The sequence below is a fragment of the Anser cygnoides genome, chromosome 14, assembly GCF_040182565.1.
Source record: "Anser cygnoides isolate HZ-2024a breed goose chromosome 14, Taihu_goose_T2T_genome, whole genome shotgun sequence".
Taxonomy (NCBI): domain Eukaryota; kingdom Metazoa; phylum Chordata; class Aves; order Anseriformes; family Anatidae; genus Anser; species Anser cygnoides.
Genome location: NC_089886.1, coordinates 6,280,169 through 6,296,128, shown reverse-complemented (window position 1 = coordinate 6,296,128; position 15,960 = coordinate 6,280,169). Strand labels below are relative to the sequence as shown.

Here is a 15,960-nt window from a genome sequence, read left to right as displayed (position 1 = left end):
TGGTGCAGGTAGAAATCCCTCCCTCTAGCCCCCTTCCTCTGTCACCCCACACCAGGAGCCCCCAGCCCAACCTGTGGAGCAGATTTGAGGGAAATACAAGTAAAATGGAGCAGAAACACAGCCAGCGCGTAGCACAGGGCAGCAAGAGTTAGCAGCTCCTTCGTGTGGGCACCAGAGGTGACCCCAGCCCCACCAGGCAGGGCACAGCCCCAACAAACCCAGGGCCTGGCCTGAGGCTAGACTTAAATGGGCCCCCAGGGCTGTGTGGGTGGGGGCCAGGTGAGGCTGCTCAGGACCAGTAAGTTATATTAGCGCCCTCGGGCCCCAGCATGGCCCTCACGTAGAGGTGTCCTAGCAGGGGGAGGCTACGGGGTGGTACGGCATGACCTGGCTGTGCCCTAGCCTCCTGGGAGAGGAGTACCAAGCCTGAGCTCTGAAGAGCGGTTAGAAGTTGATGTTTTGGGGGTGAAAAAACTAATTGAGGTTTATTTTGGGTGTTGTCTACGGTGCTGTATTCTGGGGCAAAAAAATCTCAGGCTATAGGTGGGCTGTGGTGCTGTGCAGTAAATCCTCCACCCTTCGGGTGCTGCGAAAGCTGGTAACAGACAAAAAAAAAAATCAGTGCTGAGGGAATAAAGCAAGAAATGACCTTAAGCACCGAAAGCACGGGTGCATGCCCGAAGCACGAGGCTGTCCTGCTGCCAGAGGCAGCCCCACATCCCCAGCACGCCCCCTGGGCACCCAGCACGCTGTGGCCAGCGGCACCAGGAGGAGAGCAGGGCTGTTGTCCTGTGTCCCAGGGCAAACAAAGCCGCGCTTGTCACCCCCGCAGCCTCACATGAGGGAGGTCTCTGGCCACCAACACGCCACCCCAGAGAGCATTGCCCCAGGGGGACGGCAGGGCAGGAGGGAGCAGCCAGGGCTGGCTGCCCACCCAGGGCTCTGCCCTGCAGGGTGCCTCCAGCAGGGTGGGGACGCAGCCCTGTGGCATCTCCCACTGTACCTGGGGGTCCCTGCAGCCCAGGACCCCCCTCCCAAGCCGGGCTGAGCAGTGCAGGTGCCCTGCAGCCCCCCGCGATGCTGCAGCCAGCGGGAACCAAAGGGGCTCGGCTGAGAGCCAGCAGCTGCTGCCCCACACATTTTTTTTTGGGGGGGGGGGGGTCCCAGCTTTCTTCTGCTCCAGCTGGTGTCACAGCAGGGACATCGGAGCCTGCAGGTGCCCTGCCAGCTCCTCCAGCCCTGCTGCAGCCTCGCTGCCGGCTGGGGAAGGTGGGAGGGAGCGGGGGCTGCCAGGAGCAGCGCGGTGCCGCTCAGCCTGCATCTGCACCCGCGGCTCCGCTGCGAGGTCTGATCTCTGTGTCTGCGGCACGGGAGGGAAATTTGGGGAAATATCCACCCCCGGTGCTGGGCTGTGCTGAGCACCGCTCCCCAGCTCCCTGCACCATCCAGCTCCTGCCCCGTGGGCACTCCTTGCTCAGCGCCTGCCCCCTGAGAGGGTCCCGGAGGGGGGCAAAGCCTCCCTCGGTTTTTGCAGGGGGCGGCAGGGATGGATGCTCCCCCAGGGAAAGGGGGTGAGTGGTGGAGGCGGCTGGCAGCGGGACCGGGTAGCAGTGTCCCCCATCCCCCAGCATTAGCCAGGAAAATGGGGGCGATGACATTTCCGCAGCTGAAATGCAATCCCCGCTGTCACCTTGCGCCGTGCGTGTCACCGCGCTTGGCACGCAGCCCCCTGCGCGCACCGGCGGGGGCTCTTACCCCCCGTCCCCCCGCACCGTGGGCACCCAAAACCACGGGGCCGGGGTTGGCGTGGCGGTTGGCTCGGGAGGGTGGGAGCACGGCTCTGACCCCGGGGCCCACGGCTAGGCGGGGACTGGAGGGCTCGTGGTGACGTTGTGCCGAGGGGAGGAAGCAGCTGCACGGCAAGGGCGAGCGCACGGCCGCAGGAACACCAGGAGCGTGCGGCGGGTGGCCGGTCCCGCTGCCGTACCCCGCAGGCCTTGGAAGCACTCGTGAGTGTGCACTGGTGTGCAAGGGGCCGAGGTGTGCAAGGGGCCGAGCTGGTGGGCAAAGCGACCGCAGTGGGGGGAGAGGGGAAGGAAGGAAGGCAGGCAGCCTTGGATGAGGGTGCGCAACGCGAGCGGAGGGTCCCTCCGAGGGGCGGCTGCGGGGCAGGGTGGGCACCCGGCCCCCTTTTCATAATTTTCTTATTATTTAAAAAATCTTTGCTTTTTATCAAAAGCCTGGGGCCGTGCTGCAGAAAGGGGATTTGGGGGCGCTGCCGCCGCTGCGGGTTCGGGGCCCATGGGTGTGTCCCGGCCAGCCGGAGATGCGGCTTTGTCTGCTCCCGGTGCTGCAGCACCCACGGCGGTGCCCATCGCCGAGCTGGAGCCACCAGTCCCATGGGAAAAAAGCCCGATTTTTGTCCCTGGTGAAGTTCTGCATGGGGAAACGCACCGTGCACCGCCACGAACGCGCTAAAAGCGCGGGGGGGGTTTTGGCACTGGGGTGGGGCAGGGGATGTCGGGGACCTCCCTTGCCTCGGGGGGAAGGACGGGGGCAGCTGCTTTTAGCCCTGCAGAGCTCCGCTTCTGCCCCGCGGGCCGGCCGAGCGGGGTGCTGGGCGTGCCGCGGCCTCCATTGCGCTAGCGGCGCGGCGGTGGCCGTGCCAAATTGGTGCCGGGCTCCTGGGATGGGGGCCCCCGGCCCAAAGCCCCTGTGAGGCCACCAGGGTGAGGGGTATGGCAGGATCCGGCCAGCTGCAGCGGGGTGCAAGCTTTTTTTGGGGAAAAAAGAGGGTTTGGGGGGGAAAAAAAGAGGGTTTGGGGGGAAAGGCTGCTCGCTCTGCAAAGGGCTGAGAGCGGCTGGGAAGCGGGGAGTGCCACGGGTGGGGTGTGCATCCTTCGGGGCTTTTTGTTCAGGGGCACCCAGACCCAGCCAGGGCCGTTCCCTGGGTCCCTGTAGGTGCCAGCCTCACGGGGAGCCCCCGCAGCAGTGTCACGAGCAGGGGACGGGGGCGCTGCAGGGGCTGGGTGTGGCAGGGGATCCTCCGCCACTGCTGAGATGAGCCGGGAGGGCTCAGCCCCGCCGCTGCATGCGGCACGAAGGGGACAAAGGCAGGGGGGCTGCACTGCAGGGCTTTCTCTCATGAGAATCTGCATCATTTGCAGATTAGAATCTACGGTTCTCATGTCTGCAGCAGCACAGGGGCACGGAGGGGTGCATGGGCCTGGGGCTGGGCTCCCTGGCACCCACCCAGCCGCCCGGCGCACTGCGGCCCTGCCGGGCGTGCGGGGGGCTCCCCGGAGCCCCAGCCACTGCGGAAGGGCAGCTGAGGTGCGCGGCTTCCCCAGCCGAAAAGGGAAGGGCAGGGGGGAGGTGGAGGCAGCTCTGGTCTTCTGCAAAACTTCCTGCGCTCAGCCTGATGCCTGCAGAAACGTGCGGGGCAGGAGGTGCCCTGCGGCACCAGCTCGCCCGCCTCGGGTCCTCCCGGTCCCGGCTCTCCCATGGGGTGAAGCTGGGGAAGTTCTGGTGCTTTCCCCTGGTTGCTCCCCAGCAGAAAATCCAGAAATCCTCCCGGAGAGGCCCCGCTGTGCCTTGTGCTTCCTTGCAACGTGTCGAGGGGGGAGGCCGGGCGCTGGCTGGAGCTGGAAGGGGGACGGGCGCTCGGGGCCGGAGGCGCCGAGCGGCTCGGATGACGTTCGGGGACTCATTCACAGCCACCCTCCATTTTCCAGCTGTTTCTCTCCTTCCGCCAGCTTTCTCGGAGCAAACCCTGCTGCCTGGGGACTTTCTCCCCGGGGGTGGGGACGCACCGAGGTGGCCGGCGGCTATAAACGGCACCGCTTGTAGAAAACAAGCCGCCGGTTACCCTAGAAACTGAGCCGCGTTTCCTGGGCCCTGCTCTGCACGTCAGGCTTGATTCGGTGCATGGAAACCCAGACAAAGCCAGCGGGTGCTACCTGGCCCCGGAGGGGTCTCCCCAGCGGTATCTGGAGCCAGGATGGCCCCGGGATTTGGGGGGGCTGCAGGGTGGGACCCCAGGAGCCAGGGAGCACGGTGGCGTGCAGCGAGGTCAGCGCTGCGGCACGGACCCCGCAGAGGATGCTCGGCCCATTTCCACTTATTCAGCGCTTTCTTCCCCTCCCGGTTTGTCTCTGAGCTGGCAGGAAGCGGTGCGGGGGCACGTCTCTGCTGTCCCCAGCCCGTGGGGTCCCTGACTCGCTGCCAGGTGCACAAGGAGCTCGGTTCTGCTCCTTGCAGGTCACATCTGGGGAGCCCCGTCCCTGTCCCAGGGGATGGGGGCGCCCAGCTCTCGGTGCCCGGGATGGGAGCTGCGCCCAGCCTGGCCCCGCAGCAGGGTGTGAGGGGATGCTTTGGCTCACATCTGCTTTTTCTCCTCCCTCCTGCAGCTCCTCCGCGCCCTCGGTCCTGTGATCCCCAGCCCGGCGAGCCATGGCACCCAAAGGAAAGGTACGGATCGGGGAGGCTTGTGGGGGGCAGCCAGGAGCAAAAAAAAAATTCCCTTTGGGGCCACAGTGGGATGGGAGAGAGAAACGGGGCTGTGGGGCGGGGAGGGGAACGGGCATCGCGCTGGGATTTGGGCTTCAGCCGGGGAGAAATCCCATTCGTGTCCCAGCCTGCTGCAAACCCTTCAGCCCAGGGGGGTTTCGCCCCCCTCCAGGCGTGGGGCTGAGCGAGGCAGCGGCTGCCCAAGCAGGTGCCCCCAGCAGCCGGGAAGCATCCCGGCGCGGGAGGGAAGCCCCAGCTGGGCAGCTGTGACCAGCTCCCCGTTCCCTTGAGAAAACACACGGTTATTGCCCCGGGTGCAATTAACCACAGCTTCCCCGCCCCGGCTGATGAGGGGACGGAGGCCTCTAGGCAGGGAAACCGAGGCACGCTGCGGGTGAGCATCGCCCCCGGGGTGGTCCAGAGCCCGCGGAGCCGTGCTGCAGGGTGGGAGCGAAGCCACGCCGGGAATTTTGCCTCCGCCTGCTCGGCCCCAGCCTGGATTATTTTTAGCTCCGAGGTCCCGGGCAGGCGGGAGGCAGGCTGGGATGAGTCAGAGGCTGGAGGAGGGGACGTGGGGGGCCCCGAGCCGCTGAAGCAGGGGGACGGAAGGGATGGAGGCGTGAGGAGGGCGCCACGTCAGGGTGCTGCTTCCCTGCTGAGTAATGCTTCTGCACCTCCCGGGGCCCGTTCCCACGAGCGTGCAGGTGGGAGCGGCGATACCCAGCGCTCGGCTCCTGCCTCAGTTTCCCTCACCCCAGCTCACGCTCCGGTTGCTCACCAGGCAGGGCTGCAGCGCTGCTCCTCCCCTCCACCCGACCGCAGCCAAAACCTGCCCGCCAGCTCTCCATCACCCCACCCTGTGAGACCCCAGCGCCCTCCGGCCACCCTCATCCCCCCCCTTGTTGCCTCCAGGCGCCTCCTTTGCCTTGCAAATCCTTACCAACTGCCTTGCAAATCCTTATCAATGCCCCGTGTGTGGGCAGCGGCTCACGCTGAGCCGGGGAGGTCTGGGAGCTGACGGGAAGCGGGGCTAAATGCAGCCCTCCGGTAAATCTCCTGCAACACAATCCGTCCCCATGCCCGCACGCCTCCCCCAAGGACAGCTGGCCTGCTCGCTGCCACACGGGACACCAGCGCTGGCAGCACCCCCCGGGAGGGTGACGAGCCCGGAAAATAGTGCCAGGAAAACAGAGGCAGGCTGCTTCCCCGAGGTCCTGCCTGCGATGCGCAGCAGGGCTGCAGCGCTGGGGCTGCCCCGTGCCCACCCCTCGGGTTCATTCCCAGAGGCACCCCCTGGGTCAGGGACACCGGCCCCTCTCCTGCCCCCCCTGCAGGGATTCCCACCAGGGGATTTCTGCTCGGCTCTCTCCCCGCCGCCGGTGTCCAGCAGGGACGTGTCTGGTTCCCCCTGCTGAGCCACGACGCGGGGCTGGGCTGGTTTCACATCTGCTTCCACCGGACTCTGATCTCGTGCAGGGTCTGGTGCCGTGATCTGCCAGGGTGAAAGAATTCCCCAGGACAAAGCTGAGCTGGGGAGGGAAACCCTGGTCCCCGCTCTTCCGCGAGGTCTCCGTTTGGTTGGGTCTCAGTCCCGTTGTGCACAAAGGCTCGGTGCCTGGAGGAGCAGCCGGGCAGAACCAGGTCACGGCAGCCCAGAGGATCTCTGAGGCTCCGGGGAAAGCCTCTCCCCGTGTCCCAGCCCCTTGGACAGGCCCAGACCCCGTGGGAGCGTGCCCTCAGACGGGCTGTTTGTAGCTCTGCTGCTTCTCAGGGCTTTCTGTTTAGCAGCTTGTGAGGATTTCATGCCTGTAAATTTGTCTGGACCCCATGCGGAGCCCGGGCATCCTCATCGTCCTGAGGGCTTCCTTGCTCACAACGGGTGGCGGAGGAATGACTTCCTCCCGTTTGCTTCGAGTCTGCCACCACTAATTCCTCGTGGCTGCATTGCAGGGGGCTGGCCCCGGTCCCTGCATTCAGGGCATCTCCCTGGGGTCCCCCCTCTGTCCCACCACCCCCCCTCTGCCCCCCGAGCTGACCCCAGAGAGCTGGGAGCGCGGGGAGCTGGAGGAGCCTGCTCTCAAAGCGCCCGGCCCCGTTATTGTGGCCAGGGAGGGTGTGTTCGGCTTCAACGTGAGCACAAAGGGCAAACGGAGCCGTGCCAGCGAGATAGGAGCGGGGAGGTCACGCTCTGCAGGCCTGGGACACAGCTCAGGCAGCGCAGCTGGCGAGCAGGGGGCAGCCGAAAAGAATAACGAGCGTTTGTGTCCGAGGCTGAGCTCTGCCTCCTCGCACCCCAAACGGGCGCTGGTCTCGCCCCGCTGCCACCCGCGGCTCCGTCCTGCACTCACCCTTCCCCTCCCGCGGGACGGGCACGGGGCGGCGGCGTGCTGCTTCCCCCTGCATCTGCTCACCTCCTCTCTCCAGGTCTACAGGGGCTCGGTGAAGGAGTTCCCAGGTTTCGATGCCAGCCAGGACGCAGAGGCCCTGTACAACGCCATGAAGGGATTTGGTACGGATGCTCCTCAAGCCTGTCACCCCGGGGCCACCCCGATGTCCCCCGTTCCCCATTGACCCTTGCACGGCCGGGCGTCCTGCCTCGCATCCCCTGCCAGCTGCCTGTTTTAGCAGCGTGCCAGGACCCCTGGCTCCCCCTCCTCTTCCTCCTGGTGCTGCCCCTCGGCTCTGCTTCTCCTCCTGCCCCAGCCGGGAGCAGGTTTGGGCACGGCAGGACCGTGATGCTGAGCCCAGCGTGGGGGTGAGAGCCAGCCGTGGGGCCGAAGGCAACCAACCAGCCTTCTGTCCCCCGCAGGCAGCGACAAGGAGGCCATCCTCGACCTCATCACATCCCGGAGCAACAAGCAGCGCGTGGAGATCTGCCAGGCCTACAAGTCCCTCTACGGGAAGGTAACGGCAGGAACCATCCCAAATCCGTGCCCCAGGGGCGGGCTGCAGGGGCTGGCACCAATGAGCCATGGCCCCGCTGGGAGATGCTCCTCTGCTGCGGAGCAAAAGGGGTCCCAGCCCCTTCCTCCTCCTCCTCATCCTCCTCTTTCTCATCCTCCTCCTCCAGGACCTCATCGCAGACCTCAAGTACGAGCTGACGGGCAAGTTTGAGCGGCTGATCGTGAGCCTGATGCGGCCCCCAGCCTACAGTGATGCCAAGGAGATTAAAGATGCCATCGGGGTAAGGGGAGGGCAGCCCCCCGGGACCCCCTCTGAGGATCCCCGGCTCGTCCTGCAGCTCACAGGGCTGCGTCTCTGCCCGCAGGGCCTCGGCACGGACGAGAAGTGCCTGATCGAGATCCTCGCCTCCCGCACCAACCAGGAGATCCACGACCTGGTGGCCGCCTACAAGGACGGTGAGGGCCGGGGAAGGGCAGGGGCTGCCCCCCGTGTCCCCTGGGGGTAGAGTTAAGGGGATCCGGCTCCCCAAGCCCTCACCTCTCCCTTTTCCACCAGCCTACGAGAGAGACCTGGAGGCCGACATCGTCGGAGACACGTCGGGACACTTCAAGAAGATGCTTGTGGTTCTGCTCCAGGTATGTCCGTCTGTCCGGTCCCTGCCGACAGCGGGGGCCCGAGCCCGGCAGGGCTGAGCCCGTGGCTGTCCCGCAGGGCACCAGGGAGGAGGACGACGTGGTGAGCGAGGACCTGGTGGAGCAGGATGCCAAGGTGAGGCTTCGCAGGTGCCATCCGGGCAGGGATGGGGCTGGTGGCACTGCACGACCCAGAGCTTGGGCTGCAAAGGGCGGTGGGCATCGGGGGCAGAGCCCTGTGCGAGCAGCACACTGACTCGGGTACTCTCCATCCCCTCTCCAACCCTCTCCATCCCTCTCTGCCCCCTTCCCCATGCCACAAGGACCTGCTGGAAGCCGGCGAGCTGAAATGGGGCACGGACGAGGCGCAGTTCATCTACATCCTGGGCCGGCGGAGCAAGCAGCACCTCCGCATGGGTGAGCACCTCCTCCGGCAGGGCCTGGGCTCCTTCCCCTGCCAAGGCCACCCGCCTGGTCCCCTGGGCTCTGTCGTCTGCTGGGGTGTCCTGCGTGCCCCACAAGGGCTCGTGGGGCTGGGCTGAGAGGGGGGGACACCCAAGCCACCGGGACACCCTGCCCGTGTGCCCCAAGGGGATGCTGGCCCCGCTGCTGGCAGTCCCCAAAAGGCTGAGCTGCAGGCGGTCTGCTCTCGTCCCGCAGTCTTTAACGAGTACCTGAAGATTTCGGGGAAGCCAATCGAGAGGAGCATCAAGGGAGAGCTCTCCGGAGACTTCGAAAAGCTGATGCTGGCAGTGGGTACGTCGGTGCGGGGGTGCTGTTCGGGGGGCGGATGTGTTGCCGTAGAACTATGCTGGACAGTGGGCAGGGGTGCTGGCAAAGCCAGGGGCCGGGGCAGGGCAGGCTGCTGGTGTACCCCCCCCCTCACTTTGCCCGTTTCCCCTGCAGTGAAGTGCATCAGGAGCACGGCGGAGTACTTTGCTGAGAGGCTCTACAAGGCCATGAAGGTGGGTGCCTCGTCCCAGCCCCAGAGGGAAAGCTCCCCTCGCCGTGCTGTGCACAGGACCTGCGTGTCCTGGGGTCTCTGCTCTTCCCTCCAAAGGACTCATACGTTCAAACCTTGGGCTGAGGGCAAATCCGACAGCGCCCCAAATCTGAGCATCCTTCCCAGGCCCCTTCCTGGCAGGACCGAGCAGGTTTGCTGTTCTGGGGCTTGACGCTGGGGATCCTCCCTTGCAGGGGCTGGGCACGAGGGACAACACGCTGATCCGCATCATGGTGTCCCGCAGCGAGATCGACATGCTGGACATCCGGGAGGTGTTCAGGACCAAGTACGAGAAGTCTCTCTACAACATGATAAAGGTGAGGCTCGGGGCTTCCCGGCCTCCCTCCGAGAGGCTGCTGGTGCCGCCTCCCTCCCCACACTGAGCGTGGGGACGGGCTGAGCCCCCTCCCCAGCCCCGGTGCTGGGGCTCCAGCTGGGCGGAGGCAGCTGGGGGAGCCCCTTTCTCCCTTTCTCCCCGTGCCCTTCCCATGGCACCATGCCGTGCCCACGGCGCGTCCCCACCACGCACCCTTCTCCACCTCTGCCCCTTTCCAGGAGGACACCTCCGGGGAGTACAAGAAGGCGCTGCTGAAGCTGTGCGGAGGGGACGATGAGTAAGACCTCCCGTCACCCCTCGCCCACCCCTCCTTGTCCCCACAGGACAAACCTCCGGGCCGGATCCTGGCAGAGCACGTGCCGGCATGGCTGGCTCATGGCTGGGCGCGCGATGCCAGCCACGGTGCCGTGGTCGGTCCCCCCGTGCCCAGCACCCGGCCCGTGCAAAACCCTCCTCGGTCGGGGCTGCTGGGGATGGGGCGGCCGCTCGGCAGGGCGCAGCTCACTGCCCATCCGTCCTTGCCCTCCCCTTGCAGTGCCGCGGGTGAGTTCTTCCCCGAGGCGGCGCAGGTGGCCTACCAGATGTGGGAGCACAGCGCGTTGGCCAAAGTCAAGGTCAGCACCCCCAGACACCCCCCGCGCCCCCTCCGCTCGCCGCCAGCTTGGGACCCGGCCGCTCCTCTGCGCCGCGGGGCACGGCCACCCCGCTCCCTGCCTATCGCTCCGCGCCTTCTCTCGACACTGCTGGCTCTTCAGTTTCGGGGCATGAGGTCGGCATGGTGTAAGCCTTGGAGGCCGGCCGGCCTCTGCACCGCTGCGGGCTCCACTAACTCCTCTTTCTGAAGCCTCTCTTGCCGGGGCGGCGGGTCCCGCATGTCTGCGTGATGCACCCCGGGCACCCACCCCACGGCAGGGTAGCTGGGACGCAGGAGGGCGCAGCCACAAGGCACGAGCTGGAACCCTTTCCGCGCCCTCTCCTGGCTCTCAGCTGACGCACCCAGCTCCCACCGAGGTGCCTCGGCACTAGGGGAGGCGGGCACAGCACCGAGCAGCGCTGCGGGACTCCGGGGACTGCCTGCAGCCTCCTCCCCACCCTCTGCCGGCCTGGCTGTGGCGTGCCCTTCGATGGAAGGGGTGCCCGGGTGGCGGGGATGTCCTCACCCAGCCCCAGGTGCTTGCACTAACCCACCACCTGCTTGCGCATCGCCTCGCCGGGCGGCACCGTCCCTCTGTCTGTCCCTCCCTGCCACCACCCCGCTGGCTCGGGGCAGCCCCCGACCCCTCTGTGCCCCCGCAGCTCCAAGGCACCGTGCAGCCCGCGGCGGCCTTCAACGACGACGGCGACGCGCAGGTGCTGCGGAAGGCGATGAAGGGTCTGGGTAAGTGGGGGCCGCGCACCAGCCCTTCTGCTGGCCCCATGGGGAGATGCTCCCCGACAGATCGGGGTGGGGGAGAAAACCCACGTAGGGCCGCAGAAAAGCCCTGGGGGGATAAGGAGCTGTGGGAGCTGCCCTTTCCCCATGCCCCTGTTTGCAGAGGGGGTGGCGGTGTGCCCGGTTCTTGCCTCGGGGCTGCAGCTCTGGCTGCTGTCCTTGCAGGCACCGATGAAGGGGCCATCATCGACGTGGTCACGAAAAGGAGCAACGCCCAGAGGCAGCAGATCATTAAGGCTTACAAGGCTCACTACGGCAGGGTACTGCTGGCCCCTCTCCCACCCCACTGCCCGCGTCCTTCCCTCTCCGACATCCTTCCCTCGCTGAAAGAAATCCCGCTGGGGACGTGGTGGGCGGCCCTGCTGTGCCCCGCAATGACTCCCCCGTGGCAGAATGAGGTTTTCAGAGCAGCCTCCCACTTTGGGTGCACCAGCAGCCCAAGGGAACATCCCTTCCCATTTTATTTCCCCATACTGGAGGCCTCCAGATTGAGGATGTCCCCAGAACCGCTCCCCCGAATGTGACCTTAAACAGCCCCAAGGTCTTCCCAGAAGCCTCCCACCTCCCTGCTTCTCTCCCCGCTGTTCTCCCCGCTGTCACCTCGCTCTGTCCCTGCAGAAGGAGCAGGGCTGTGAAACACCCAAATGCCTTTGCAGGACCTGATGGCGGACCTGAAATCGGAGCTGTCGGGCAGCTTGGCCAAGCTGATCCTGGGGCTCATGCTGACGCCGGCGCAGTACGACGCCAAGCAGCTGAGGAAGGCTGTGGAGGTAACTGTCGGACCGAGGCGAGCGGCTTCAGCGTGCCCAGACAGAGCAGTTTTGCACTATCCATGGCAAAGGCAGGGTAGGGGCAATGGGGACGTTGGCTGGATGCAGACTTTTGGCACGCTGTGGCACTGGGGTTGGAGCAGCTCATCCCTGTGGGGCACCATCGGGGCGATGCCGCGGTGTCCCCACGCAGCCCTGGCACCCCGCAGCACCCCTCCATCCCACCTCTCCATCCCACGCCTCCATCCCACCCCTCTGCTCTCTTCCAGGGGGCCGGCACAGACGAGAGCGTCCTCATCGAGATCATGGCCACGCGGAACAACCAGGAGATCGCGGCAATCAACGAGGCGTACCAGCAGGGTACGGCGCGGGAGGGAGCGCGGGGAGCACCGAGGGGCACGGACTGCGCCGAGCCCTCAAACCCGTCCTGTGACTTGGTGGGCGGTGGATCCGCAGCCGGGGTGCAGGGCTCAGCTGTCCCCCCTGTCCGCAGCCTACCACAAGCGCCTGGAGGACGACCTGAGCTCCGACACGTCGGGACACTTCAAGAGGATTCTCGTCTCCCTGGCTCTGGTACGGGGGGGGTCTCCCGGTGGGGGTGGTCCCCTCTGTGCTGCAGAATGGGTTCTGGGACGTGGTTTGGAGAAAACAGAGCATGGGAGCGCTGCGCTGCCGTGGTCTTGGGCACTTCCCAGACGTCCTCTCCACGATATCTGTATCCAACCACAGGGCAACCGCGATGATGGGCCGGAGAACCTCACCCAGGCACACGAAGATGCCAAGGTAAGGAGCTCCCAGACTGCGCCCCAAACCCCGGGCATATTGCATCCGCAGGGCAGCACACACGGTGCTGGGGGGTAGGGGCTCTGCGAGCTGCGGGGAGAAATGCCAGGAGGAGGGACATCCCGGCAGGGAAAGCTCTCAGGGTTCATTCCTGCTGCCCCCTGCATGTGGAGCCTGCAAAGCAGCCCCAGGGGGATCAAAACCGGGGGGCTGCAGCGCTTCGTGTGCTGGGTCAGCTGCTTTTGGGGCTGGCAGCACCCAGCAGTGCTAAAATCTGGGACTTCAGCTTCAGAGGCAGCCCTGGGCTGGCCTGCAGGAGGCACCCACGTCTGTGCTGTGCGTGGGGCGCCCTCGCAGCTCAAGCTGCTTTTCACTTCAACCCGCAAACCGTCACGTCCTGGGCTGAGTGAGCCAGGACTGGAGGGGATTGAGGCACCAGAAGTGGGGTGCTGGCCACGTTGCCTGGCTCAGCTCCCGGTCCCAGGAGAGCCCTGACCGCATCCTGCTCCCTGGGGCTGCCTCCCGGCTCCACGGCAGGATGGGGGCCGGGTGCTTCCCCTGCTTTGCTCTGCTTTGGTTTCCTTTGGCATGCGACGAAGGACGGGGAGGGGACCAAGGGGGCCCCTTTCTGGGGCGAGCATCGCTCCTCTGTGCCTCAGAGCGGGGGCCACCCTCCCACCACCCTCCCACCACCCCGAGCACCTTTCCCCGACCCCCCAGCCCTCACCACCCCGTCCTGCCCCGTGCACCCCGCAGCACGGTGCTGAGCGGGGCCGCTGCCGGCAGAGGGAGCGGTGCTTTGCTGGCTGCATGCGCTGCATGCGCTGCATGCGCTGCAGAGGAAGAGAGAGCCAGGAACGACACGCACAGGGAGAAGTCAGCCGGGCAGCAGCTGTCCCAGCCCCAGCTGGTATTTTCCTGGCAAAGCCACCCCGGGCAGGCTGGTGGGAACCAGCTCGTGGCTGTTTTTACCCAGCCCTGTCCCAGGCAGTGTTCCCATAGGGCCCCGTTGGCCGCAGCACTGGGGCCACACAAGGATGCTCCCCGAGGAGCATCGGGCTGGTACCCGAGCCCCGGGGGGGGGGCTCACCCTGCATGGCCAAACCCCCCCTCCTGACAGCCAGCGGTGCTGGCACTGACCCAGAGCAGGACACGGGTGGCTCTTAAGATCAGGCTGACCCCTGGGGAAGCACCAGAGCCGTGGAGAGGTCATTTTAGGGGCTTCTGCTAGAATCCCCCCACTGTCAGGGGAGGTTAAAGGTTGTGCAGCACCTTCTGACCCTGTTGTCTTCCTGTCTCTCTCTCTCTCTCTCCACCAGGTTGTTGCTGAGACCCTGGTGAGTGCCTGCCCTTTGCCTTGCGCATGTCTGGGGCGATGCCGCGGTCCCTGGGTGCGGGGCTGGGGCTTGGGAGCAGCCCCAACACCAGGCTGCTCCGGCCACGCTCGGGGCTGCAGCGTCCGTGCGTGAGGATGGGGAAAAAAAAAAAATCATAAAATCCGGAGAGCGCTGTCTTTTCTCCGAGACAGTGTGGTTGTGCAGCTTCACATCCATGCACAGAAAATGCCATTTAGGTCCCCAAAAAAGCAGTTTCCCTGCCCGTAAGAGGCCACCCACCCCACTCAGGACTGGCTGTCCCGGGAGGAGCTGCCTGACGTCCCTTCCCCTGTCCCTTACACCCATCCCCTTGTCCCTCCTCCTCACTATTGATTCCTCTCCCAGAAACTTGCCGACGTCTCCAGCAACGACTCCAGCGACTCCCTGGAGACCCGCTTCCTCAGCATCCTCTGCACCCGCAGCTACCCCCACCTGCGCAGAGGTATGGCCGCCGCGCTCAGCACCGCCGGACCCTGGGTGCTGGGCTGGATGTCCCCGCGTCCCCATGGACGATGGGGGCAAGGCGGTGGGAGGACAAGGCACAACCTCACGTTTGGGGTGGCTGGTTGAGGTCACCCAAACCCGCGTGGTCCAAACACCTCCACGTTTGGGGCTCGGGTCCCCCGGGAGCGCCGGGGCTGGGACGAGCGGCTCGGCGGTGACCCCCCTCCTTTCCCCCCGTAGTGTTTCAGGAGTTCATCAAAATGACCAACCACGACGTGGAGCACGCCATCAAGAAGCGGATGTCGGGGGACGTGAGGGACGCCTTCGTGGCCATCGGTCAGTGACGGGCACGGGGCAGCAGCCCCCTGGGCTGCCCCTGCCAAGCTAACGAAGCGGCATGTCCCTGCTGCTCCCTTGGGACCACAGAGGCTCCCGACACGGCATGGGGTCGGGGCGTTTATCGGGCATCTAACGGGGCCATTCCCGTGCCCCTGTACCGAGGAGGGGCACAGCTCCCTGCTGGGACGTGTCCCCGGGGTGCCCCGAGCCCACCCCGTCCCCGCTCTGTGTTGCAGTGCGCAGCGTGAAGAACAAGCCGGCCTTCTTCGCCGACAAGCTCTACAAGTCCATGAAGGTGCGTGCGGGCTCTCACACAGAGGGAGGGGGCTACAGGGCCTTTGGGGCTCCGAGTTAACCCCCCAGCAGCAATGGGGCTTGGCCTCCAGCTGTCCCCGGGGAGCAGGGCTGAGCTCAAACCGATTCTACATCGTTTTTCTGGATAAATGGGGGACAGGGCAGCTCGTGCCGTGCCAGCAGCACATCTCCAAGGGGACAGCCCCAACCTGGGCTGTGCTGGAGGTGCCGCGAGGGTCCCAGACAGTGGTTTTTGGGGTTATCTGTTTGAGCTCCTCTCCGCAGGGTGCCGGCACGGATGAGAGGACCCTGACCCGGATCATGATCTCCCGGAGCGAGATCGACCTGCTCAACATCCGGGGCGAGTTCGTGGACCTGTTCGACAAATCGCTGCACCATATGATCGAGGTGAGGGGACAGGGACACCCCTCTCCGGCTCAGCACCTTGTCCGGCCTGGACCCCGAGCCCTGATCTGAGGCTCCAGGACCGGAGACCGTGGTGCTGAGCCGGCTCTGCCTCCCGCAGAAGGACACCTCCGGCGACTACCGCATGGCTCTGCTGGCCCTGTGCGGCGGGGAGGACTAGGCGGCCGCGCCAGCCCCGACTTTGTCTGAGCCAGCAGCACGCACACAGCCACCGCCTGGGCCTCACTGCAGCTTCGGGGGCTTCGGGGGCCGCTGGGGACCCCTCGGAGCACCCCTCACCTCGAGCGGCACCGCATCGCAAGCAGGGGGGCGGCGGGGAGGGGAGCCTCGGGGGGTTGAGGGGGGGGGGTCACCGTCTGTCTCAGTGCAAAATGATTCGTACCCAAACGTGCCACTTAACCCAGGAATATTTACCCGCGGGGGCAAGACGGTTTTCGATCTCATGAATAAAACCTTACTGTTGCTGAGCGGGGGGGTGAGAGCAGCCCCTCTGTTGGGGCAGGTTTGGGTGGGATGGGGCCCGTGCGGGGTCCCGGCAGCTCCGCGCTGCTGCAGGCGGAGCTGGGGAGGGGGGACCAGGATCCCTGAAGCCCCCTGAGCAGCACCAGGCCAGGCACAGGGGCTGGAAAGGTGCCTGGGGCTGCCAGCAGGGCTGTCCCCGAGAGCTCCAGGCCGTGCCTCTGAAAGCCCCTGGCAGGTTTCGTGCCGCTC

The 15,960-nt window shown here is 66.0% G+C and overlaps 1 protein-coding gene across 3 annotated transcripts; it reads left to right on the top strand.

Annotated features, from left to right (window-relative positions):
- Positions 1–1,852: 1,852 nt before the first annotated feature.
- On the top strand, positions 1,853–15,716 carry ANXA6 (annexin A6). Of its 3 annotated transcripts, none has more exons than XM_048057327.2 (26): positions 1,853–2,009; positions 4,410–4,470; positions 6,934–7,018; positions 7,319–7,413; positions 7,580–7,693; positions 7,778–7,868; positions 7,969–8,048; positions 8,125–8,181; positions 8,369–8,462; positions 8,706–8,801; positions 8,952–9,010; positions 9,243–9,365; positions 9,604–9,662; positions 9,921–9,999; positions 10,682–10,763; positions 10,983–11,077; positions 11,474–11,587; positions 11,857–11,947; positions 12,081–12,160; positions 12,317–12,370; positions 13,690–13,707; positions 14,092–14,188; positions 14,431–14,526; positions 14,766–14,824; positions 15,109–15,231; positions 15,350–15,716. In XM_048057327.2, exons 2-26 carry the CDS (start codon positions 4,453–4,455, stop codon positions 15,407–15,409), a joined length of 2,019 nt encoding a protein of 672 aa, XP_047913284.2. In that variant the 5' UTR covers positions 1,853–2,009; positions 4,410–4,452; the 3' UTR covers positions 15,410–15,716. The 3 variants fall into 3 exon arrangements, with proteins under 3 accessions (XP_047913284.2, XP_047913286.2, XP_047913285.2); XM_048057328.2 differs by having other exon boundaries at positions 1,889–2,040; XM_048057329.2 differs by lacking the exon at positions 13,690–13,707.
- The last annotated feature ends 244 nt before the right edge of the window (positions 15,717–15,960 follow it).